Here is a 24,240-nt window from a genome sequence, read left to right as displayed (position 1 = left end):
GATTCTAAACAGGATTTTAATTCTTCTCCCTTCCCCATTTCTCATCACTCATCAGATAAACTTTGCATAAAATGACGTATTTTGTGTCTGGGCGTGGTGGCTCACGCCTGTAATCCCAGCACTTTGGGAGGCCGAGGCGGGCAGATCACCTGAGGTCAGGAGTTTGAGACGAGCCTGGCCTACATGGTGAAACCCCAACCCTACTAAAAATACAAGAATTAGCCGGGCGTGGTGGCACGCGCCTGTAATCCCAGCTACTCGGGAGGCTGAGGCAGGAGAATCATGTGAACTCAGGAGGCAGAGGTTGCAGTGAGCCGAGATGGCGCCATCACACTCCAGCCTGGGGGACAAGAGCGAGAGTTCATCTCAAAAAAAAAAAAAAAATATATATATATATATATATATATAATTTGTATATTTACATATATATAATTTGTATATTTATATATATATATATATATATACTTTGCTGATAGGTGACCTGCTATCATCAGTTTAATTAAAGAGAATGCAGAAATTAGGAAAGGTTATATAGACAAGATCAATTTTAGCAACAATTGATACAGTAAAAATTTTTTTGAGACAGAGTCTCAGGCTGTTGCCCAGGCTTGAGTGCAGTGGTGTAATGCTAGCTTATTGCAATCTCCACCTCAAAGGTTCAAGCAATTCTTGTGCCTCATCTTCCTGAGTAGGTGGCACCACAGGCACGTACCACCACACCCAGCCTAATTTTTTTATTTTTAGTAGAGACAGGGTTTCACCATGTGGGCCAGCCTGGTCTTGAGCTCCTGGCCTCAAGTGATCCATCTACCTCAGCCTCCCAAAATGCTGGGATTACAGGTGTGAACCACCACACCCGGCCAAAATTCTTATGTTTCTAAATTTTGGCTTGCTAACAGCTGTCACTGCAAATACCAGAGGCAATCCTGGTTCTTAATCATCAGGATTAAGAGAGACTGTCATCAAGAGACGCCGAAGCTATTGTCATTTTTTTTTTTTTTTTTTGAGACGGAGTCTCGCTGTGTCGCCCAGGCTGGAGTGCAATGGTGTGATCTCAGCTCACTGTAAGCTCCGCCTCCCGGGTTTATGCCATTCTCCTGCCTCAGCCTCCCGAGTAGCTGGGACTACAGGTGCCGGCCACCTTGCCTGGCTAGTTTTTTGTATTTTTTTTTTTTTTTTTTTTTTAGTACAGACGGGGTTTCACCGTGTTAGCCAGGATGGTCTCGATCTCCTGACCTCGTGATCCGCCCGTCTCGGCCTCCCAAAGTGCTGGGATTACAGGCTTGAGCCACCGCGCCCGGCCGCCGTTGTCATTTTAGGAGCATACATGAGCTGCCTCTGAAGGGTGAAAGGAATAAGCTCTTCGTGTCTGTCCTGCTATATAGAGAAGACAAAGCTGAGAATAGAAGGTGGAGTAGGATTTTGTTTCTAATAGTTGGAGTAACACTGGGTGCTTGAATGGAAACGCTCAAATCTCAGTTACTATAACTGTTGACCAAAATAAAGTCACAGAAAGGTAAAGACCGTAAAGGCAGGTTGAAAGAATGATGGGGCACGGTGTCTCACGCCTGTAATTCCAGCACTTTGGGAGGCCAAAGTGGGTGGATCACTTGAGCCCAGGAGTTCGAAACCAGCCTGGACAACATAGTGAAATTCCGTGTCCACAAAAAGAAAAAAAACCCTACACCAAAAAACAAAAATTAGCCAAGCGTGGTGGCACATGCCTATAGTTCCAGCTACTTGGGAGGCTGAGGCAGGAGGATCACTTGAGCCTGGGAGGGGGAGGTTGCAGTGAGCTGACATTGCGCCACTGCACTCCAGCCTGGGTGACAGAGTGAGATCCCGTCTCAAAAGAAAAAAAGAAATTGATGGTTCAGGGGTGGATTTCCGAAATTGAGTACAGCCAGTGTGGGGCAAGAGAAATAACCTAGACCCCATGGCTTCCAGTCCAGCAGACATGGGACATGAACCTGACCCCTGCTATCTATTCATCAGTCTAAATTAGTCCAGACACATACACTCAAACCTTTTTGGAAAGCAGAAAGTGGATGAGTTTGAATGAGTGGTTGAGATGAAATGTGCGGGATCGGTAGTCATAGCCTCAGCCCTGATTCCCTGTAGAGCTTCAGCAAATGGTGGTGCTTTTGGATGGGGAGATGCCACCCCCTCTTCCAGCTTGGAATATAATTCTCCAGCATTCACACCTCATGGTGGCCATCACTCTGTCTAGGTTTCCAATTTGGTCATGTGTTTCCATGAACATGATTTCAGACAGATTATGGTCCTAACAAAACTAAGTTAGCCAGCCTGGTTATCTCGATATGCACGCCAGTCTGCGTGTGTTCCAAGTGAATCTTTAGGCGTCATTCTGCCAATGAAAAGAGTCAAATTCTGTAATATATTTTAAAATATTTATTCTGAGCCAAATATGAGTGACCATGGCCTGTGACACAGCCCTCAGGAGGTCCTGAGAACATGTACCCAAGGTAGTTGGGGTGCAGCTTGGTTTTACACTTTTTTTTTTTTTTTTTGAGACAGAGTCTCGCTCTGTCACCCAGGCTGGAGTACAATGGCACGATCTCTGCTCACTGCAACCTCCGCCTCCCAGGTTCAAGTGATGCTTGTGCCTCAGCCTCCCGAGTAGCTGGGATTACAGGCGCCTGCCACTACGCCTGGCTAACTTTCGTATTTTTAGTAGAGATGGGGTTTCACCATGTTGGCCAGGCTGGTCTTGAACTCCTGACCTCAGGTGATCCATCTGGCTTGGCCTCCCAAAGTGCTGGGATTACAGGCATGAGCCACTGCGCCCAGCCCTGGTTTTATACATTTTAGGGAGACGTGAGACTTCAATAAGAAATACATTGGTTTGGTTCAGAAAGGTGGGACAACTGGAAGCCGGTAGCAGGGTGAGGGGGACGCTTCCAGGTTCTAGATGGGTTTAAAAATTCTCTGGTTGACGGCCGGAGGCGGAGCTTGCAGTGAGCTGAGATCACACCACTGCGCTCCAGCCTGGGCGACAGAGCAAGACTCCGTCTCAAAAAATAAAAAGAAAAAATTCTCTGGTTGACAACTGGTTGAGTTTATCTAAAGACCTGGGATCAAAGAAAAGGAAATGTCTGGGTTAAGATAAAGGATTATGGAGAGCCACGTCCTTACTTGCAGAGGAAGCCTTCAGAGAGAATAGGTTGTAAAATGTTTCTTATCAGACTCAAGCCTGTGTTTGTGTTAATGGAGAGGTACAATGAAGTATGTCTGACCCCCACTTCCCATCATGGCATGAACCAGTCTCTCAGGTTAAATGTTAAAAGCACCCTGGCTTCAGATGGCTGACGAGTATTAGAATTTTATTTTTGGTTTACAGTTCTGAGGAGTATAAAAGAATGAGTGCGTTTTTAACTATCTTATATCCTGTTCTCACAGATAAGCTAAACCCATATAGAAAGCATATGAAGGAAAAATTTCAACTCATATGGGAGAAGGAAACCTGTCTTCCCGTCCCTGAGCATTTCTACAAAGAAACCATGAAAAATAAGTATAAAGAATTGAATGGCGCATATACTGCTGCGGCTAGACTTCACACTGTGGTCCTGGAAGGTTCCGACGGAATTGGAAAAACAACCCTTCTAAGAAAAGTGATGTTGGACTGGGCAGAGGGAAACTTATGGAAGGATAGGTTCACATTTGTGTTTTTCCTCAATGTCTATGAAATGAACGGGGTCACAGAGACCAGCTTACTGGAGCTCCTCTCCAGGGACTGGCCTGAGTCTTCAGAGACGATCGAAGACATTTTTTCCCAGCCGGAGGGAATTCTGTTCATCATGGATGGCTTTGAGCACCTGAAGTTTAACTTGAAATTTAAGGCTGACTTGAGCGATGACTGGAGGCGGCAGCAGCCAACGTCAATTATCCTGAGCAGTTTGTTGCAGAAAAAGATGCTTCCAGAATGCTCTCTGCTTATTGCCTTAGGAAAACTGGCTATGCAGAAACACTATTTTATGTTGCAGCATCCAAAACTTATAAAGCTCTCAGGATTCACTGAATCTGAAAAGAAGTCGTATATCTCCTACTACTTTGGTGAGAAGAACAAAGCCTTGAAAGTCTTCAATTTTGTGAGAGATAGTGGACCGCTGTTTATCTTGTGCCATAATCCCTTTATATGCTGGTTGGTCTGTACTTGCGTGAAACACAGGCTAGAGAGGGGAGAAGACCTTGAAATAAACTCCCAAAACACCACCTCTTTATATGCATCCTTCTTAACAAATGTATTCAAAGCAGGAAGTCAGAGTTTTGTGCCTAAGGTGAACAGAGCCCGACTAAAAAACCTGTGTGCTTTGGCTGCAGAGGGAGTATGGACATACACATTCGTATTTTGCCATGAGGATCTCCGGAGGAATGGGTTATCTGAGTCTGAGGGCTTGATGTGGGTGGATATGAGACTTCTCCAACGGAGAGGGGACTGTTTTACCTTCATCCATCTGTGTATCCAAGAGTTTTGTGCCGCCATGTTTTATTTGCTCAAACGACCCAAAGACAATCCTAACTCGGCCATTGGAAGCATAACTCAGCTTGTAAAAGCAACTGTGATTCAGCCTCAAACCCACTTGACCCAGGTGGGGATATTCATGTTTGGAATTTCAGCAGAAGAAATTGTCAGCATGCTGGAGACATCCTTTGGTTTTCCACTGTCAAAAGACCTACAGCAGGAAATAACCCAATCCCTTAAAAGTTTAAGTCAATGTGAAGCTGATAGGGAAGCCATAGGTTTCCAGGAATTATTCGTTAGTTTATTTGAAACTCAGGAAAAAGAATTTGTAACACAAGTGATGAATTTCTTTGAAGAAGTGTTCATTTATATTGGTAACATAGAACATTTGGTAATAGCTTCATTCTGCCTGAAGCATTGTCGAGGTTTAACGACACTTCGCATGTGTATGGAGAATATCTTTCCGGATGACTCAGGATGCGCCTCAGGGTGAGTCCAATGTTAATCCCCTGCCCCACTGCACTACGCTTGGAGTTTGCTCTAGTGGTCCGTGGGTGTTTCGTGGGCCTTTTGCTGCTGTGCTTAAGAGCATGGAGGTTGCATTCAGAAAGGCTTCCTTTCGAGCCGTGGCACTACCATTTGTCAGCTGTGGGATCATGAGCTGCAACTTCTTGAACTTTTTCCATTTGTATAAAGAAGAATAAAATTTTATCGACTTCATAGGAGCAATGTGAGGTTAAGAGGCTAACAGGAGGTTTTTTTTTTGTTTTTGTTTTGTTTTGTTTTGTTTTTGAGATGGAGTCTTGCTCTATCACCAAGGCTGGAGTGCAGGGGTGCGATCTCAGCTCACTGCAACCTCCGCCTCCTGGGTTCAAGCAACTCTCCTGCCTCAGCTTCCCAAGTAGCTGGGATTGCAGGTGCACGCCACCACGCCTGGCAAATTTTTGTGTTTTTGGTAGAGACAGGGTTTCACCATGTTAGCCAGGCTGGTCTTGAACTCCTGAACTACTGAACTCAGGTGATCCACCCATCTCAGCCTCCCAAAGTGCTAGGATTACAAGCATGAGCCATCACGCCTGGCCTTGCTTGCTTCCTCCCTCCCTCCCTCCTTCCCTCCTTTCCTTCCTCTTTCTTTCTCTTCCTTTTTCTCTCTTTCCTTTTCTTTTTTATTTTTTTTTCACCATTTTTATTGTTTTCAGACTATGCTTCTTCCCCCTCCCTTCATATTTTGTGCAGTGTCCCCTGGTGACCCCACTGGGAGGGGACTCCTGGAAGTTCCTGCCTCATTTCCTCTGCATTTTTTCCATTTGCCTTTTCCCTCCGCTGATTTTGCCTTATATTCTTACGTCGGGTTCAGGTTACCAGCTCATACGTTAGCTCTCAGACACACGCTGCTGTTCGTGATAACGTTTTTGGATACAGTTCCCTGTTCACTGAGGGGTCACCAAATAACCCTTGTCCGTAAAACAATCAAGTATTCTCATCTAAAAGAAGAAGAAATGGAAACAAGAACAAGGTTGAATAGCTTGGCCAGGGTCACATAGTTACTAAATGTTTACACCAGAGTTTCATTCCAATCAATTACTCTTGTCTCAGGATCCACTTTCTTTTTTTTTTTTATTTCCAACTTTTAAGTTCAGGGGTTACATGTGCAGGATGTGCAGGTTTGTGACATAGGTGAACATACATCATGGTGATTTGCTGCACAGATCATCCCATCACCCAGGTATTAAGCCCAACATCTACTAGCTATTTTTCCTGATGCTCTTTCTCCTCCCAAGCCCCACACCCCAACAGGCCCCAGTGTGTGTTGTTCCCTTCCATGTGTTCTCATCATTTAGCTCCTACTTATAAATGAGAACATGTGGTATTTGGTTTTCTGTCCCTGAAGTAGTTTGCTAAGGATAATGGCCTCCAGCTCCATCCATGTCCTCGCAAAAGACATGATCTTGTTCCTTTTCATGACTGCGTAATATTCCATGGTGTATATGTACCACGTTTTCTTTATCCAGTCTATCATTGATGGGCATTTAAGTTGATTCCATGTCTTTGCTATTGTAAATAGTGCTCACTTTCTTTTTTTTTTTTTTTCGAGACAGGGTCTTGCTCTGTTTCCCTAGCTTAGTGCAGTGGCATGATCATAGCTCACTTTAGTCTTGTACTCCTGGGTTCAAGTGATCCTCCCACCTCAGCCCTCAAATAGCTGGGACTACAGGTGTATGCCACCACATCTGGCTGATTTTTTAAATTTTTAATCGATAAGGAGTCTTGCTATGTTGCCCAGGCCATTCTCAAACTCCTAAGCTCAAGCGATTCTCTTGCCTTGGCCTCCCAAAGTGCTGGGATTACAGGCTTGAGCCACTCTGCCTGGCCAGGGCCTACTTCCTAACTATTATGTCATGTTGGCTCAGTTTACCGGGCTGACCTTCTCCCTGTTCAGGCCTGGGTGTCTGTCAGCTTTGAGGGACTTTGGAAATGGTGTTTGGCCTGTTTTGAGAATGTCTTGAATTGCATTTAGTCACTGGAGAATCACGATCTTTGTTCTCTCGTAGTTACAATGAGAAGCTCGTCTACTGGCGGGAGCTTTGCTCAGTGTTCATTACCAACAAGGACTTCCAGATATTAGACATGGAAAACAGCAGCCTCGACAACGCCTCCCTGGCGATTCTTTGCAAAGCGCTGACTCAGCCTGCTTGTAAACTCCGAAAACTCATGTAAGTTTGATGTTAACCTGTCCTTTAAGCAAGTGGCAGAGTTTCCTTCTCTCTACTGTGGCCTTTTTGGAAGAAGACCAGTACATAAATGCAGAGCTGCAATCCCGTGTGTTAAATGCAGTGACATGTACACGTATGTTTACTGCGGCACTATTCACAATAGCAAAGACTTGGAACCAACCCAAATGTCCATCAGTGACAGACTGGATTAAGAAAATGTGGCACATATACACCATGGAATACTATGCAGTCATAAAAAAGGATGAGTTCATGTCCTTTGTGGGGATACGGGTGAAGCTGGAAGCCATCATTCTGAGCAAACTATCGCAAGGACAGAAACCCAAACACTGCATGTTCTCACTCATAGGTGGGAATTGAACAACGAGAATACTTGGACACAGGGTGGGGAACATCACACACTGGGGCCTGTCGTGGGGTAGGGGGAGGGGGGAGGGATAGCATTAGGAGATATACCTAATGTAAATGACGAGTTAATGGGTGCAGCACAGCAACATGGCACATGTATACATATGTAACAGACCTGCACATTGTGCACATGTGCCCTAGAACTTAAAGTATAATAATAATAATAAAAAAAAAAAGGTAGTGACATGTAAAATGAAATCTAGTTGGAGGGCCAGAGAGTGAGCAGTCCTGGTTAAGGGGGACCTTTGCTTGGTTGTGGATGGATGAAGAATAGATGTTTGTCAGGTGAGAAAGGAAGGGTGCTGAGGACAGACAGAAAAATAGCCTTAAATTTGTAAAAAAAAAAAAAAAAAAAAAAAAAAAGAAAAATAATAAAGATAAGCATAATAGGTAGCATTTATAAAACAGAGTGCTGATGTGCAATATTTTCTTGGCTTTCTTTTAATCCTAATAAAGTTTTTGTTATTACTTTTATACAAATAATATATGAGAGGATAGAAACACAGTTGTTCCCTGATATTTTACTTATCTTGATTTGCCTGGGCTATGCTGTTTTCTTTACCCCTGTAAGCAAACATTGCTTTCAGGTTAAATTTAAGTTTTCCTTCAGCTTGAAAGGTCATGTCATCACGGAAGACTGTCTGTGCTCCCAAAGCACCTTATACGTCTTTTTGGTAAGAGTTAGTGCACTGAATTATTAGCCCACATATTTGTGCAGAAAAAAGTTAACATAGCAGTCTTTAGACTGCTGTCTCTAGAAAGGCCTGTTCGCTAGGTCGGTCCTTGGCTGATGTCTTGTTTGTTTGGTTTTTTGTTCTGTTTTGTTGTGTTATTGTTATTGTTGTTGTTTTGAGACAGAGTCTAGCTCTGTTGCCCAGGCTGGAGTGCAGTGGCGTGATCTCAGCTCACCGCAACCACTGCCTCCCAGGTTCAAACGATTCTCCTGCCTCAGCCTCCCGAGCAACTGGGATTATAGGCGTGCACCACCACACCCAGCTACTTTTTGTATTAGTAGAGATGAGGTTTAACCATGTTGGCCAAGCTGGTCTCGAACTCCTGACCTCATGATCCGCTTGCCTCGGCTTCCCAAAGTGCTAGGATTACAGGTGTGAGCCACCGCACGCGGCTTGGCTGATGTCTTGAAACTTGGACTTTGGGAGAGTTTCCATCAACCTAACTGATAGGAATGGTTCACTGTTCCTAAACTGTACCAACCCTGTGGTTTATACTGAATGTCTGGTTTCCTTCAGTGAGTTTTGAATTTTGGCTCATGCTAGGCAGAAGGTGCCTGTATGACAAGCTCCAGTAAAAACCACAGACGTTGAGTCCTTCATGAGCCTCCCTGGTAGATGACGCTTCACATGTGTTCTCACATTTTGTTGCTGGAGGAATTTATTGTGTCCCGGTGATCCCACGGGGAGAGGACTCTTGCAAGCTTGTGGCTCATTTTCTCTGGATTTTTCCTATGTTCCTTTTCCCCTTGGTGGTTTCTCCTTTGTATCCTTTTGCTGAAATAAATCACAGCCATTGTATGACCGTATTGCAAGTCGTACGAGATCTCCTAGCAAGTCACCAAAGCCAGGAGTGATCTTAGGGAGCGCAGTGTTTCTCTGTTGACTAAACCTCCGTGATGGATGGGGATACCTTTACCCTCACGTCCTCAGCATCTAGAAAAATACAAAGCTTTGTACGGGCTCACTAAACATCCACTGAATGAATGCGTGCTGAAAATAATGAAGGAACTGACTCATAAAAGAATTTCTAAAGATACCACATGGATAGTAAAAAGTGGACCTCACTGAACTTTTTTTTTTCTGGAAAATATGTTAAAGTAGGGGACTGGCTTGATTATAAGGCATGAGCAGTATCAGAATTTCAGTGTGGTGGGAGGAATAGTAGCAAGGAAGAGGTGGTTAGTGGTCTTGTAATTAAGACATTTGTCGTTGATTTTTATTGTATAAATTCAGGCTTAAAGCACAAGAAGTCATTGATTTTTAGATGAGATCAATGGCAACGTGAAGCAGAAGAACAGTAATCCGGATAAACCTGGGTGAAGGCATGAATTAAGATGTACATGTCCTTCCTAGGAGCCTTAGGTTACAAAATGAGGATATCAGTACTTCTTCACGGTCTTAATGACAGTGAGAATAAATCACTGATTTTTTATTTTAAAAAAAAAACGTTTTTTTAATTAAAAACCTTTTTGGGACAGTCTCACTCTGTCGCCCAGACTGGAGTGCAATGGTGCAGTCTCAACTCACTGCAACCTCCACCTCCCAGGTTCAAGCAGTTCTCCTGCCTCAGCCTCAAGTAGCTGGGATTACAGGTGCCCACCACCACACCTGGCTAATTTTGTATTTTTAGTAGAGACGGGGTTTCACCATGTTGGCCAGGCTGGTCTCAAACTCCTGACCTCATGTGATCCACCTGCCTTGGCCTCCCAATTCATTGATATTTTACACAAAGTTCTTTAGTTCAGTGTCTAGTAAATATCATTAGATTCATTTTAAGTTGTCCAGGAATGATAGAGACAGTTTAGTCATTTCTCTTCAAAAGTATCTAGCCACATGTCTTGAAACTGAAAAATGGGCCAGGTGCAGTGGCTCATGCCTGTAATCCCAACACTTTGGGAGGCTGAGGCGGGCGAATCACAAGGTCAGGAGATTGAGACCATCCTGGCTATCACGGTGAAACCCCATCTCTACTAAAAAATACAAAAAATTAGCCGGGCGTGGTGGCGGGCGCCTGTAGTCCCAGCTGCTGGGGAGGCTGAGGCAGGAGAATGGTGTAAACCCGGGAGGCAGAGCTTGCAGTGAGCCGAGATCTCGCCACTGCACTCCAGCCTGGGGGACAGAGCAAGACTCCGTCTCAAAAAAAAAGGAAAAAAGAAATTGAAAAATGTTTTTCCTTCATTTTGGTTCTGTACGTGAAATGATAAATGCAGTTGCTGAGGCGAATAAAGAATCAGAAGCCAGGGCTCATTCCTTCAACACCAATTTTAATGCCTCCCCAAGGTTAGGGTTTAGGGAACGTTGGAGGTATCATCCAACTTCACTCACATGAGGAATGGTTAGTTCAGATCCTGTTCTATGTGCTTTATCAACTTTTTTTTTCCCTTATAGTTAAGGGAAAAGTTATACTTGAGAAAAAGTGATAATAGTTTCTGGAAGCAGAGTGGCGTCAGTAAAGGCTGAGAGAAATAGACTGATTCCTTGGGTTATGTAGAGCAGACTGATCACAGATGGATCAGTACGTTCCAAACACACACACCTCCAGCGTTCCTTAATCCCTAACCTTAGGGAGGCACTGGAGTTGAAGTTGAAGGAATGAGCCCAGACTTCTGATTCTTTATTCATCTCAGCAATTTTTTTTTTTAATCATTTATGTGCAGAAAAAGGAAAAAATCGACAAGACAAATAGTCAACAAATGGTATCATAATCAACTCTTCTATTTTAGGTTGCCCCTTTTCCTTGAGGTTGATTATCCTGAAATGGTGATGATTCCTGATTACATGTTCATCTTTGTGACTGTTTTCCCACCATATTGTCTGTTGACTCGATTGTTTGCTGCTGGCCGATGGTTGACATTCACTGCAGCTGCCTGGCTAACCAATCCCGGTGCTTTCATTAATGGGATGTGGTGGCTTGAGGGCCGGATCTTCCCATCCTTTGTGCCACCTGCCTTTGTCACAGGTGTCTCCAGATATCAAGGGGTTTCCTTGTTTTTCTTTTTCTTTTATTTATTTATTTATTTTTATTTTTATTTTTATTTATGCTTTTTTGAGACAATCTTGCTCTGTCTGCCCAGGCTGGAGTGCAGTGGTGAGATCGGGGCTCACTGCAAGCTCTACCTCCTGGGTTCAAGCAGTTCTCCTGCCTCGGCCTCCCCAGTAGCTGGGACTACAGGTGCATACCACCACGCCTGGCTAATTTTTTGTGTTTTAGTAGAGATGACGTTTCATCATGTTGACCAGGGTGGTCTTGAACTCCTGAACTCAGGCAATCCACCCACCTTGGCCTCCCAAAGTGCCGGGATTACAGGTGTGAGCCACCATGCCTGGCCTGGATTCCCTGTTTTCCTGTGGAAGCACTTGCACCTGTCAGTTGTACCAAACTCTGCTCACTGGCTGCACAGATCCCTGTACATCTCCCCTCCCTGTCACCAGCTCCTGGCTTCCTTTATCTCTGGGCAGGTGGCACCTGGGTGTTGCTGATATATTTAGGGGATCACTCTGCCCACAATCCCCACAGTTCCTCCAGCCTGCCGTTTCCCTCTGTTATCTGCCCTTATCTGTCTTTTGATTCTGGTCCACTCAAAATTCCCATTCTAGTTTTTGAACATGGTAAAATATTTACTTTTAAAATTCTCCGTCATTTCTTAAAGTTGACTAGGAGAGAAATCAAGGTGTTCTCATCTGTTCTAATACCAGGAGTCACATAGAGCAAGTTTTATGTGTCATGTATTTATTCTTACGTGTGTCTGGTTTGTAAATACACATTTATCAGGCTAATAAATACATACATATATGTTTATGCATAAATTTTGTCTGGATTATAAGTACATATTCTGGTTTCGTATTTATCTGGTAAATACATAAAGCTGGTTTATAAATACATATTTGGTTTGTAATTACATATTTGGTTTATAAATACACATATATGGCGTATACATGTAGATATTAAAATAAAAGCCAACATGAATTGGCCGTGTTCCAGGCATTACAGTAAATGCTAATTTCTTTTTTTTGGTGACAGAGTTTTGCTCTTGTTGCCCAGGCTGGAGTGCAGTGGCGCAATCTCAGCTCACTGCAACTCGGCCTCCTGGGTTCAAGTGATTTTCCTACCTCAGCCTCCTGAGTGGCTGGGATTACAGGCACGCACCACCATGCCCAGCTAATTTTTTGTATTTTTAGTAGGGATGGGGTTTCGCCTAGTTGGCCAGGCTGGTCTCGAACTCCTGACCTCACATGACCTACCTGCCTCGGCCTCCCAAAGTGTTGGGATTACAGGTGTGAGTCACCACACCTGTCCTTAAATGCTAATTTCTTAATCACCATGACCATATCTGTGTATTTCGTGAAGAGACTGGGCCACACAGCCATTAGGTCATTTCCCCAATCTTGCAAAAGCAACAAGGAGAAAAGCAAAACATCAAATCCAGTTTCCTGTAACTCTGGAGCCTGAGTTTTTTGACACTACATAACACCGTCTCCTTTATTAAAAAAAAAAAAAAAATCTTAGTTTTAAAACAGAAATGGGTTCTTTCCTTGGGTAACACAGTTTTGCTTGGAGCATTAATTCAGATATGTGTGTGTCTATTTTATGTGAGGCATTAATCTCAGAATTCAAAGAGGTACAAGCATAGTTTGTTCCTGTCCCCATGGGGCTCGGTTTAACATGGGGGGAGTCTGACTCATTTTCCTTATATGTTTGCTGTTATGTAGAAGTGGAGGGGCAAGGGAGAAACAGGAAAGTTCTAAGCAGCTTGAGCCTCTGCTGTCTGGTGTCTGAAGACCCCATCGAGAAATAATTTATGGGCAGGAGTAACCAGAATTCCAGAAACTGCGTGGTGAGGCCCAGCGTTCAGGGCAGGAAGAATTGTACTACAGGTGTCTGGCTTTGTGCTGGGATCTCCTTGCGTGACACTATTTTTTGTTTTACTCTTTTGCAGATTTACTTCTATGCTTAACTTTGGACATGATTCAGAATTGTTTAAGGCAGTTCTTCACAACCCTCACCTGAAGCTTCTGAGCCTGTATGGCACCAGCCTCTCCCATACTGACGTCAGGCACCTGTGTGAGACGCTGAAACATCCTATGTGCAAGATAGAAGAGCTGATGTAAGTCCGGGCTGTTCGTGCTGAGCGGTGTTTCTTTCCAAGGTGGGCTTTGCGGCTTGAATATTCTTGTTCTCCTTCCCGGAGGGTCATTGCTTCAGTCTTCGTCTATCTTGTTTTTCATCTTTTGAATCTCAGTCTCTCTTGTAAGGTGAAGGTAGATTCTGCCGGGCAAGGCGTCCTCTCAGGTTTGTTTCCGCCCTCCCATCTCTCGTACTCACTTTAATTACTTTTTTTTTTTTTGGAGACAGGGTCTCACTCTGTTGCCCAGGCTAGAGTGCAATGACGCGATCTTGGCTCATTGCAATCTCAGCCTCTGGTGTTCAAGCGATCCTCCCACCTCAGCCTCCCGAGTAGCTAGGATTACAGGTGCACGCCACCACACCCAGCTGATTTTTGTGATTTTTTGTAGAGATAGGGTTTCACCATATTGCCCAAGCTGATCTTGCACTCCTGGTCTCAAGCGATCTGCCCGCCTTGACCTCCTAAAGTCCTGGGATTACAGTACTTCACACGAGCCACCACACCCAGCCTCATCTCACGGACACCTCCCTTGATACTTCCTGGTTCTGCCTTCAACCAACCAGGCCAAAACAAGAACATCATTTTTTCCCCCCTAAAGATATTTATAGAAACTTAAAACTGAAGTACATTAATGCACACAAATGTGATTGTCTGATTTGGCAGTTGACAGCGTTAAAGCCGGGGGAAAATGACTTGCCCAAAGTCATTTCTTCCTCTTGAAAATTGTCAGGGTGGCCCCTGTCCTGATTGGGTGATTTCTAGGCAGAGCAAATCTTTCTTTTTTATTAGTATTATACTTTGAAGTTCTAGGGTACATGTGCGCAACGTGCAGGTTTGTTACATAGGTATACACGTGCCATGTTGGTGTGCTGCACCTATCAACTCGTCATTTACATTAGGTATTTCTCCTAATGCCATCCCTCCCCCAGCACCCTCCCCCATGACAGGCCCCGGTGTGTGATGTTCCCCACCCTGTGTCCATGCGTTCTCTTTGTTCAGCTCCCACTTAGGAGTGAGAACATGCGGTGTTTGGTTTTCTCTTCTTGTGTTACTTTGCTGAGAATGATGGTTTCCAGTTTCATCCACGTCCCTGCAAAGAACATGAACTCATCCTTTTTTATGGCTGCATAGTATTCCATGGTGTATATGTGCCACATTTTCTTTATCCAGTCTATCGTTGATGGACATGTGGGTTGGTTCCAAGACTTTGCTATTGTGAACAGTGCTGTGGTAAACATACGTGTGCATGTGTCTTTATAGTAGAATGATCACTGGGCAATCTGTCTTTCCAAAGAGAACAAAGGGAAGTCACTGAGGCAGCAATCAATATAATCAGCCCAGGCTGGGCACGGTGGCTCACGCCTGTAATCCCAGCACTTTGGGATGCCAAGGTGGGTGGATCACAAGGTCAGGAGATCAAGACCATCCTGGCTAACACAATGAAACCCTGTCTCTACTAAAAATACACACACAAAAAAAAAGGTGGGCATGGTGGCAGGTGCTTGTAGTCCTAGCTACTTGGGAGGCTGAGGCAGGAGAATGGCAGGAACCTGGGAGGCAGAGCTTGCAGTGAGCCAAGATCGCGCCACTGCACTCCAGCCAGGGGGACAAAGCCAGACTCTGTCTCAAAAAAAAAAAAAAAGAAATGAACGCGTTCTACTTGTCCTGTTTTCTTACCAACACTTGAGGGTGTTGATCTTTTCAAACCCATTCTGCTTAGGGCGTAATATCTGAGTGGGTTTAATTTGCATTTGTCTAATGACTAATAATATGAGCGCCTTTTCATTTGTTTGACTTTCCGGGCTTCCTGTTGTGATATGTCTGACATGCTGGTGTAGCCCATCGTTTTATTGGGTTGTCTTTTTCTAATTGATTGACAGGTGTTTTTTCTCTATTGTGGAATGAATTCTAGGTCAAATATATGCATTGCCAATATCTTCTATGTGGTTTGGTTTTCCACATGCTTAATATCCTCTTTGAATTAAGAGAGATTCTTTATTTATTTATTTATTTTTTTTGAGACGGAGTCTCGCTCTGTCGCCCAGGCTGGAGTGCAGTGGCCGGATCTCAGCTCACTGCAAGCTCCGCCTCCCGGGTTCACGCCATTCTCCTGCCTCAGCCTCCCGAGTAGCTGGGACTACAGGCGCCGCCACCTCGCCCGGCTAGTTTTTTGTATTTTTTAGTAGAGACAGGGTTTCACCGTGTTATCCAGGACGGTCTCGATCTCCTGACCTCGTGATCCGCCCGTCTCGGCCTCCCAAAGTGCTGGGATTACAGGCTTGAGCCACCGCGCCCGGCCAAGAGAGATTCTTTATGAACACTGAAAGAATCTTTTCATGTTCAACTGCTTTTTGTGTTAGTTTAGGGAATTGTTGCCAGGCTTGGTGGCTCATGCCTGTGATCCCAGCACTTTGGGAGGCTGAGGCAGGAGGATCGCTTGAAGCCAGGAGTTGGAGACCAGCCTGGACAACATAGTGAAACCCCCGTCTCCAAAAACAAAACAAAACAAAATTATCTAGATATGGTGGTGGATGCCTGTAGTCCCAGATACTCAGCAGGCTGACGCAGGAGGATCTCTTGAGCCCAAAGGTCCAAAGTTGCTGCAGTGAGCTGTCATCACGTCACTGCACTCCAAGCCCAAAGTCCTAAGAATAACTTCCTATGCATTTCTCTCTAAAAGTCTTATTTTACCATGCACAATTGGGGCTATGATCTACTTTGAATGAATGTTTCTGTGTAGTATAAAGTCAGGTGTTTTTAAAATTTTTCACATACAAACACAGAGTGCTGTCGGAAGATGACTTTTTCTCAAGTGAACAGCAGTAGTTATCGTTATAAACCAGATGACCACAGTGTAGTTGAGACCAAAACTGTTTTGATTTTATTTTTGTAGATTTTTTTCACCCATCCATCAGAGAATTGTAGGTTTTCACTGTTTTCTTTCTTTTGTTCTTTTACATGTTAAAGATGGAATTCCATCCCGTTCAGGCTTCCATGCTTTTCTCAATTTAGCCATCAGTATATTTCGTCCTATTGTAGGCAGTGTGCTCCACGTGTCTTATCTCCGGCTAATTTTAAGGGTTTTTTTTTTCCTTCCCTCCTTGGGCGTGGTTTTGGTCTTTCTTTGTGTTTATTGTGCTTAAAAATTCACGGAGCTTCCTCCATTTGTGGATGAATGTTTGCACAGGCTTCTGAGAACGCTTTACCATGATCTCGATCTTTAAATATTGCTTCTGCTCCATCTTCTCATTTCCTCTTGGTCTCAGAGGAGAGATCCCCATCATACTTTCTTTTTTTTTTTTTTTTTTTTTTTTGAGACGGAGTCTTGCTCTGTTGCCCAGGCTGGAGCGCAGTGGCCGGATCTCAGCTCACTGCAAGCTCCGCCTCCCGGGTTCAGGCCATTCTCCTGCCTCAGCCTCCCGAGTAGCTGGGACTACAGGCGCCCGCCACCTCGCCCGGCTAGTTTTTTGTATTTTTTAGTAGAGATGGGGTTTCACCGTTTTAGCCAGGATGGTCTCGATCTCCTGACCTCGTGATCCGCCCGTCTCGGCCTCCCAAAGTGCTAGGATTACAGGCTTGAGCCACCGCGCCCGGCCCCCATCATACTTTCAATCAAGAGGCTTGAGGAATGAGGAGCTTTCTGTGCGGTGCAGAAGATAATCTGATACAGGCATGCAATAAGTAAGAAAAAAGAAAAGACCGAGGAGCTTTTTAAAAAATTATCACAATGGGGAGCAAACAATCCATGCATAAAAACTTGCAGATGCATTTCCCTCTGAGTCGGATGGAGAAGAGAGATACGAAGGCTGCCAGGGGCCGGGCGTGGCTCACGCCTGTAATTCTAGCGCTCTGGGAGGCCAAGGCGGGCAGATCACTTGAGCTCAGGAGTCGAGACCACCCTGGCCAACATGGTGAAACCCCATCTCTACTAAAAATACAAAAATTAGCCGGATATGGTGGCGGGCACCTGTAATCCCAGCTAGCTGGGAGGCTGAGGTGGGATCTCAGTTCACTGTAGCCTCTACCTCCTGGGCTCAAGCAATCATTTATTAATTGTAATTGTTTTCCTGAGGTCTGTGATCCACTTTAGCAAATCTAACTCTAGGAAGAGTTTAGCAAATCTAACTTTAGCAAGTCTAACTCAAGGAAGGGGTCATGGGAACCCCCATGTATAGCCGGTCGGTCAAACACAGGCAGAGCAACCCAGTACCTGCAACTGGCATCTGAAGTCAAGGGAAGTCTTGTGGGACTGAGCTCCTACCGTACGGGATCTGACTCTCAATTTAATAAATGATCTGAAAGATACAGATGTGCAGCCAGATGGAGAGAGAGACACAGGATGAGATCTGGAAGGGTCCCGAGTGTGAAGGGGGCCTGCCCCTGCACACCTGTGGGTATTTCTTGTCGGGTTGGAGATGACAGACTGAGAAAAGAAACAAGACACAGAGACAGGCCGGGTGCGGTGGCTCGAGCCTGTAATCCCAGCACTTTGGGAGGCCGAGACGGGTGGATCACGAGGTCAGGAGATCGAGACCATCCTGGCTAACAAGGTGAAACCCCGTCTCTACTAAGAAATACAAAAAACTAGCCGGGCGAGGTGGCGGCGCCTGTAGTCCCAGCTACTCGGGAGGCTGAGGCCGGAGAATGGCGTGAACCCGGGAGGCGGAGCTTGCAGTGAGCTGAGATCCGGCCACTGCACTCCAGCCTGGGCGACAGAGGAGACTCCGTCTCAAAAAAAAAAAAAAAAAGACACAGAGACAAAGTATAGAGAAAGAACAGTGGGCCCAGGGGACCGGCACACAACATGCGTGCAAGGACCCGCACGGGCGCTGGTCTCTGAGTTCCCTCAGTATTTATTGATCATTGTTTGTTCTATCTCGGCGAGGGGAGAGTAACAGGGCAACAGGTGGGGAGAAGGTCAGCAGGGAAACATGTGAACAAAGGAATCTGTGTCATGAATAAGTTCAAGGAAAGGCGCTGTGCCCGGATGTGCACGCAGGCTAGCTTTATGTTTCTCTTCACCCAAACATCTCAGTGTAGCAAGCTGCCAGCATATCTCACCCCCAGCCACAGGGCGGTTTTCTGCTATCTCAGAATAGAAGGAATGGTCGGCTTTGCACCAAGACATTCCATTCCCAGGGACGAGCTGGAGACCGAAGCCTTCCTCTTATCTCAGCTTCAAAGAGGCCTCCCTCTTTCACTAATCCTCCTCAGCACAGACCCTTTACGGGTGTCGGGCTGGGGGATGTAAGGTCTTTCCCTTCCCACGAGGCCATATCTCAGGCTGTCTCAGTGCGGGGAAACCTTGGACAATACCCAGACTTTCTTGGGCAGAGGTCCCTGTGGCTTTCCGAGTACACTGTGTCCCTGGTTAATTGGGAATGGAGAATGGCGGTGAGTTTTACCAGGCATACTGCCTGCAGACATATTGTTAACCAGGCACATCCTGCACAGCCCTAAATCCATTAAACCTTGATTCATTACAGCACATGTTTCTGTGAGCACAGGGTTGGGGCTAAAGTCACAGGTTAACGGCATCTCAAAACAGAACAATTTTTCTTAGTACAGATCAAAATGGAGTTTCTTAAGTCTTCCTTTTCTTTTTTTTTTTTTTTTTTTTTGAGACGGAGTCTCGCTCTGTCGCCCAGGCTGGAGTGCAGTGGCCGGATCTCAGCTCACTGCAAGCTCCGCCTCCCGGGTTTACGCCATTCTCCTGCCTCAGCCTCCCGAGTAGCTGGGACTACAGGCGCCGCCACCTCGCCCGGCTAGTTTTTTGTATTTTTAGTAGAGACGGGGTTTCACTGTGTTAGCCAGGATGGTCTCGATCTCCTGACCTCGTGATCCGCCCATCTCGGCCTCCCAAAGTGCTGGGATTACAGGCGTGAGCCACCGCGCCCGGCCTTCTTAAGTCTTCCTTTTCTACGTAGACACGGTGACAATCTGATCTCTCTTTCTTTTCCCCACGCAAGGACAGGAGCATCTGTCCCTGTGGAGCTGGGGTGTGGCGTGTGGACGTGTTTGCCAACCTGGGCGCTCTCTGAACTATATCCTTTTAGGATTTTTATGGAGGCTTCATCACACAGGCATAATCGATGATCAGCTCTGTGTCTAGCCCCTCTGGGGAGTGTCCGGTTTGGCTTAAGTTTTAGGACGCCCACTTAGTGGCTGCGGAAGAGCTGCCCCATATGGGGGGTGAGCTGCCCTCCCACCTCTGGTCACAGAAGCGTGTTGCACTGAGTGTGTGAAAGTAGGAAAAAAACAGTTTGGTTTTTCCTATTTCTTAAAGTGCTCTTGACAGAGAGTCAGATTTATTGAGTTCTGGATACTCCTTTGTTGCAGAGTCTGTGCTGTTCACTGAAGGATGTTCAACAGCATCCCTGGCGGCCTCCATTGTGACAGCCAGTAATACACCCAGACATTTCCACGTGTCTCCCTCAGGGCAGATCACCCCAGGCGGTGAGAAGCATGGGCTTAGACGTTTTTTCCTAACTTCAATGCAAAGCCACGGGATGAATGAGGGAGTCATGTCATTCACATTTGCACTTTTTAAAAGTTTGTAATGTGGCCGGGCGTGGTGGCTCATCCCTGTAATCCCAGGACTTTGGGAGGCCGAGGTAGGCAGATCTCTTGAGGTCAGGAGTTCGAGAACAGCCTGGCCAACATGGTGAAACCCCATCTCTACTAAAACTACGAATGAGCCGGGCGTGATGGCAGGCGCCTGTAATCCCAGCTACTTGGGGGGCTAAGGCAGGAGAATCATTTGAATCTGGGAGGTGGAGGTTGCAGTGAGCCGAGATCGTACCACCGCACTCCTGTCTGGGTAACAGAGTGAGATTCCTTCTCTTTTTTTTTTTTTTTTTTTTTGAGATGGAGTCTCGCTCTGTCACCCAGGCTGGAATGCAGTGGCGTGATCTCAGCTCACTGCAAGCTCTACCTCCCGGGTTCATGCCATTCTCCTGCCTCAGCCTCCTGAGTAGCTGGGACTACAGGCACCCACCACCACACCCAGCTAATTTTCTTGTGTTTTTAGTTTCACCATGTTAGCCAGGAATGGCTCAATCTCCTGACCTCATGATCCACCCGCCTCAGTCTCCCAAAGTGCTGGGATTACAGGCATGAGCCACAGCGCCTGGTCTCTTTTTTTCTTTTTTTATTTTATTTTTATTTTTATTTTTTTGTTGAGACAGAGTCTCGCTCTGCCGCCCAGGCTGGAGTGCAGTGGCCGGATCTCAGCTCACTGCAAGCTCCGCCTCCCAGGTTCCCGCCATTCTCCTGCCTCAGCCTCCCGAGTAGCTGGGACTACAGGCGCCCGCCACCTCGCCCGGCTAGTTTTTTTGTATTTTTTTAGTAGAGACGGGGTTTCACCGTGTTAGCCAGGATGGTCTCGATCTCCTGATCTCGTGATCCGCCCGTCTCGGCCTCCCAGAGTGCTGGGATTACAGGCTTGAGCCACCACGCCCGGCCGAGATTCCTTCTCAAAAAAAAAAAAAAAAGTCTGTAATGTAGATAATGGATTGGCAGGTGCAAGATTAGAATCAGAGGTGTCATTTGGTCTGTGGCTAATCTTTGATGAGCGATTGAAAGCTTTGGTTCCGTCTCATGGTGTGTGTCTCACATGTAGACTGGGAAAGTGTGACATTTCCAGTGAAGATTGTGAGGACGTCGCCTCTGTCCTGGCCTGCAACAGCACGCTGAAACACCTCTCCTTGGTAGAAAATTCCTTGAGGGACGAAGGAATGATGTTGCTATGTGAAGCCCTGAAGCACCCACACTGTGCCCTGGAGACGCTGATGTAAGTTGGCCTGCGGAAAGCAGGTTCGGAGGAGATTTCCGAAGCGTGCGCCTAGATCCAGCCATTATCAAAGCAATGCAGTGCTCACTGAGGGCCGCGGCACAATGTGGAATCCATAGCTCGACCTGAGTTCCTTTTCCATGCCTCAGGTGCTCATCAGTAAAATGGAGCTGGCTGGGCCTGGTGGCTCATGCCTGTAATCCCAGCACTTTGGGAGGCTGAGGTGGGTGGATCACCTGAGCTCAGGAGTTCGAGACCAGCCTGGCCAACATGGTGAAACCCTGTCTCTACTAAAAATAGAAAAATCAGCCGTGTGTAAAATTTAGCTGGGACGCATGCCTGTAATCCCAGCACTTTGGGAGGTTGAGGCAGGAGAATCGCTTGAACCTGGGAGGTGGAGGTTGCAGTGAGCCAAGATTGTGCCACTGCACTCCAGTCTGGGAGACAGAGCAAGACTCTATCTCAAAAAAGAAAAAGAAAAAAAAATTAAAATATTTTAAAAATGCATATATTTAAGCCATACAATGTGATGTTCTAATATATACATACACTGTAAAATGATTACTACAATCAAGCTAATTAACAGATCCATCACCTCACAGAGTTACCATTTTGGAGGATGTGAGGACATTTAAAATCAACTCTCAGCAAAGGATACAGTACATTGTGATTAAATAATTTTTTTTTTTTTGAGACAGCGTCTTGCTCTGTCGCCCAGGCTGGAGTGCAGTGGCGTGATCTCAGCTCACTGCAAGCCCCGCCTCCCGGGTTCACGTCATTCTCCTGCCTCAGCCTCCCAAGTAGCTGAGACTACAGGCGCCCACTACCACGCCTGGCTAATTTTTTGTATTTTTAGTAGGGACGGGGTTTCACCGTGTTAGCCAGGATGGTCTCGATCTCCTGACCTCGTGATCCGCCCGTCTCGGACTCCCAGTGTGCTGAGATTACAGGCGTGAGCCACCGCGCCAGGCCAATTAAATAATTTTTAAAACAAAAATTATTTGATATACATATCCATAGTAAAAGGTTGACTGTTGTCAAGGAATTAACATACTTATCCTCTGACATAGCTGATCCATTTTATTTTTTGTGGCTCGAGCACCTAAAATCTATTCTTTTAACAAAACCTTAAATATGTATATTAAACAACAAATCAAAAATTATTCTACATGGGATATTGTCCAGTACATTCCATTAAGCCATATGTATACTCTGTTGCAAAGAATGGGTGACTTTTGCCCTAGGTCTTCCAGCTGGTGATGATCTGACTTGGAACTGGAATCTGAGATTGTTTGTTGGGACACTATATTCCACATTCTTCCTTCTGTATGTCCGTAGGTGTTACAAGTTTTAATCCCCTTCTTTTATTGTCTTTTTTTTTTTTTTTTTGAGACATAGTTTCGCTTTTGCCACCCAGACTGAAGTGCAATGGTGCGATCTCAGCTCACTGCAACCTCCACCTCCCGGGTTCAAGCGATTCTCCTGCCTCAGCCTCCCGAGTAGCTGGGATTACAGGCGTCCGCCACCGTGCCCGGCTAATTTTGTACTTTTAGTAGAGACGGGGTTTCATCATGTGGGTCAGGCTGGTCTCAAACTCCTGGTCTCAGGTGATCCACCTGTCTTGCTCTTCCAAAGTGCTAGGATGACAGGTGTGAGGCACCTCACCCAGCTCCTTATTTTCTTGAGTGACAGCAGAGTTCAAGGAACATCTGGAAAGGTTTTGCCTGTGACAAAGAGAATATGGTAACATTACCATAGGAAGCTTTAGTGGGCTGGGAGACGGTGTGTGTCTCTCCAGGTGGACGAGCGGCTGTTCAGTGGGCTGGGAGACAGTGTTCCTCCAGGTGGACGAGCGGCTGTTCAGTGGGCTGGGAGATGGTGTGTGTCTCTCCAGGTGGACGAGTGGCTGTTCAGTGGGCTGGGAGACGGTGTGTCTCTCCAGGTGGACAAGCGGCTGTTCTGTGGGCTGGGAGATGGTGTTCCTCCAGGTGGACGAGCGGCTGTTCGGTGGGCTGGGAGACGGTGTGTCTCTCCAGGTGGACGAGCGGCTGTTCTGTGGGCTGGAGACGGTGTGTTTCTTTGCAGGTTGATGTACTGCTGTCTCACCTGTGTCTCCTGTGACTCCATCTCCCAAGTCCTCTTGTGCAGTAAGTCCCTGTCCCTCCTCGATCTGAGCTCAAATGCCCTGGAAGATAATGGAGTGGCGTCTCTGTGTGGAGCGCTGAAGCACCCGGCCTGCAGCATACAGGAGCTGTGGTAGGACCGGCTGTGATTTGCTTTACTGTCCTCCCCCACCCCCCTCCCCCTCCCCCTCCCCCTCCCCCTCCCCCTCCCCCCTCTTCCCTCTTTCCTCCCCCTCCCCCCATCCCCTCCCCCTCCTCCCTCCTCCCCCACCCCCCATCCCCCCTCCCCCTCCCCCCTCTTCCCTCCTTCTCCCCTCCTCCTTCCTCCCTCCTCCTTCCTCCCTCTTCCTCCTCTATCCCCTCCTCCCTCCTCCTCTGTCCCCTCCTCCTCCCCTCTCCCCTCCTCCTCCTCCTCTCTCCCCTCCTCCTCCCCTCTCCCCTCCTCCCTCCTCCTCCCCTCTTCCCTCCTCCTCCCCTCTTCCCTCCTCCTCCCCTCTCCCCTCTTCCCTCCTCCTCCCCTCTTCCCTCCTCCTCCCCTCTCCCCTCCTCCCTCCTCCTCCCCTCTCCCTTCCTCCCTCCTACCTTTTCTTTCCCCTTCCCTCCCCTCTTCCCCTCGTCCCTAACCTCTTCCATCCTCCTCCCCCCTGCCCTCACTTCCATCCCCTCTTCCCCTCTCTTCCTCCCCCTTCCTCCCCCATTCTTCCCCCCTCCCCTGTCCTCCCTTCTCCTCCCTGGTTCCTCACTCCTCTTCCTCTTGCCCTTCCCCACCCTCCTCATCATCTCAGCAGTACTTGGGTATTTCTTGTATCACATGAAAAAATGAAAATCAGGTGGAGCCTCGT

General features: G+C 46.5%; 1 protein-coding gene across 15 annotated transcripts in view; it reads left to right on the top strand.

Annotated features, from left to right (window-relative positions):
• Positions 1–24,240, top strand: part of NLRP9 (NLR family pyrin domain containing 9) — a 39,855-nt gene that overhangs the window by 10,173 nt on the left and 5,442 nt on the right. For all 15 annotated transcript variants that reach the window (NM_001114113.1, XM_077976714.1, XM_077976725.1 and 12 more), the window contains 5 exon segments: positions 3,421–4,972; positions 7,036–7,197; positions 13,295–13,462; positions 21,105–21,275; positions 23,361–23,531. In NM_001114113.1, the coding sequence (NP_001107585.1) occupies positions 3,421–4,972; positions 7,036–7,197; positions 13,295–13,462; positions 21,105–21,275; positions 23,361–23,531 (2,224 nt within the window).

This window comes from Macaca mulatta, chromosome 19 (genome assembly GCF_049350105.2).
Source record: "Macaca mulatta isolate MMU2019108-1 chromosome 19, T2T-MMU8v2.0, whole genome shotgun sequence".
NCBI classification, from domain to species: Eukaryota; Metazoa; Chordata; class Mammalia; order Primates; family Cercopithecidae; genus Macaca; species Macaca mulatta.
This window is presented reverse-complemented; position numbering and strand designations above follow the sequence as displayed.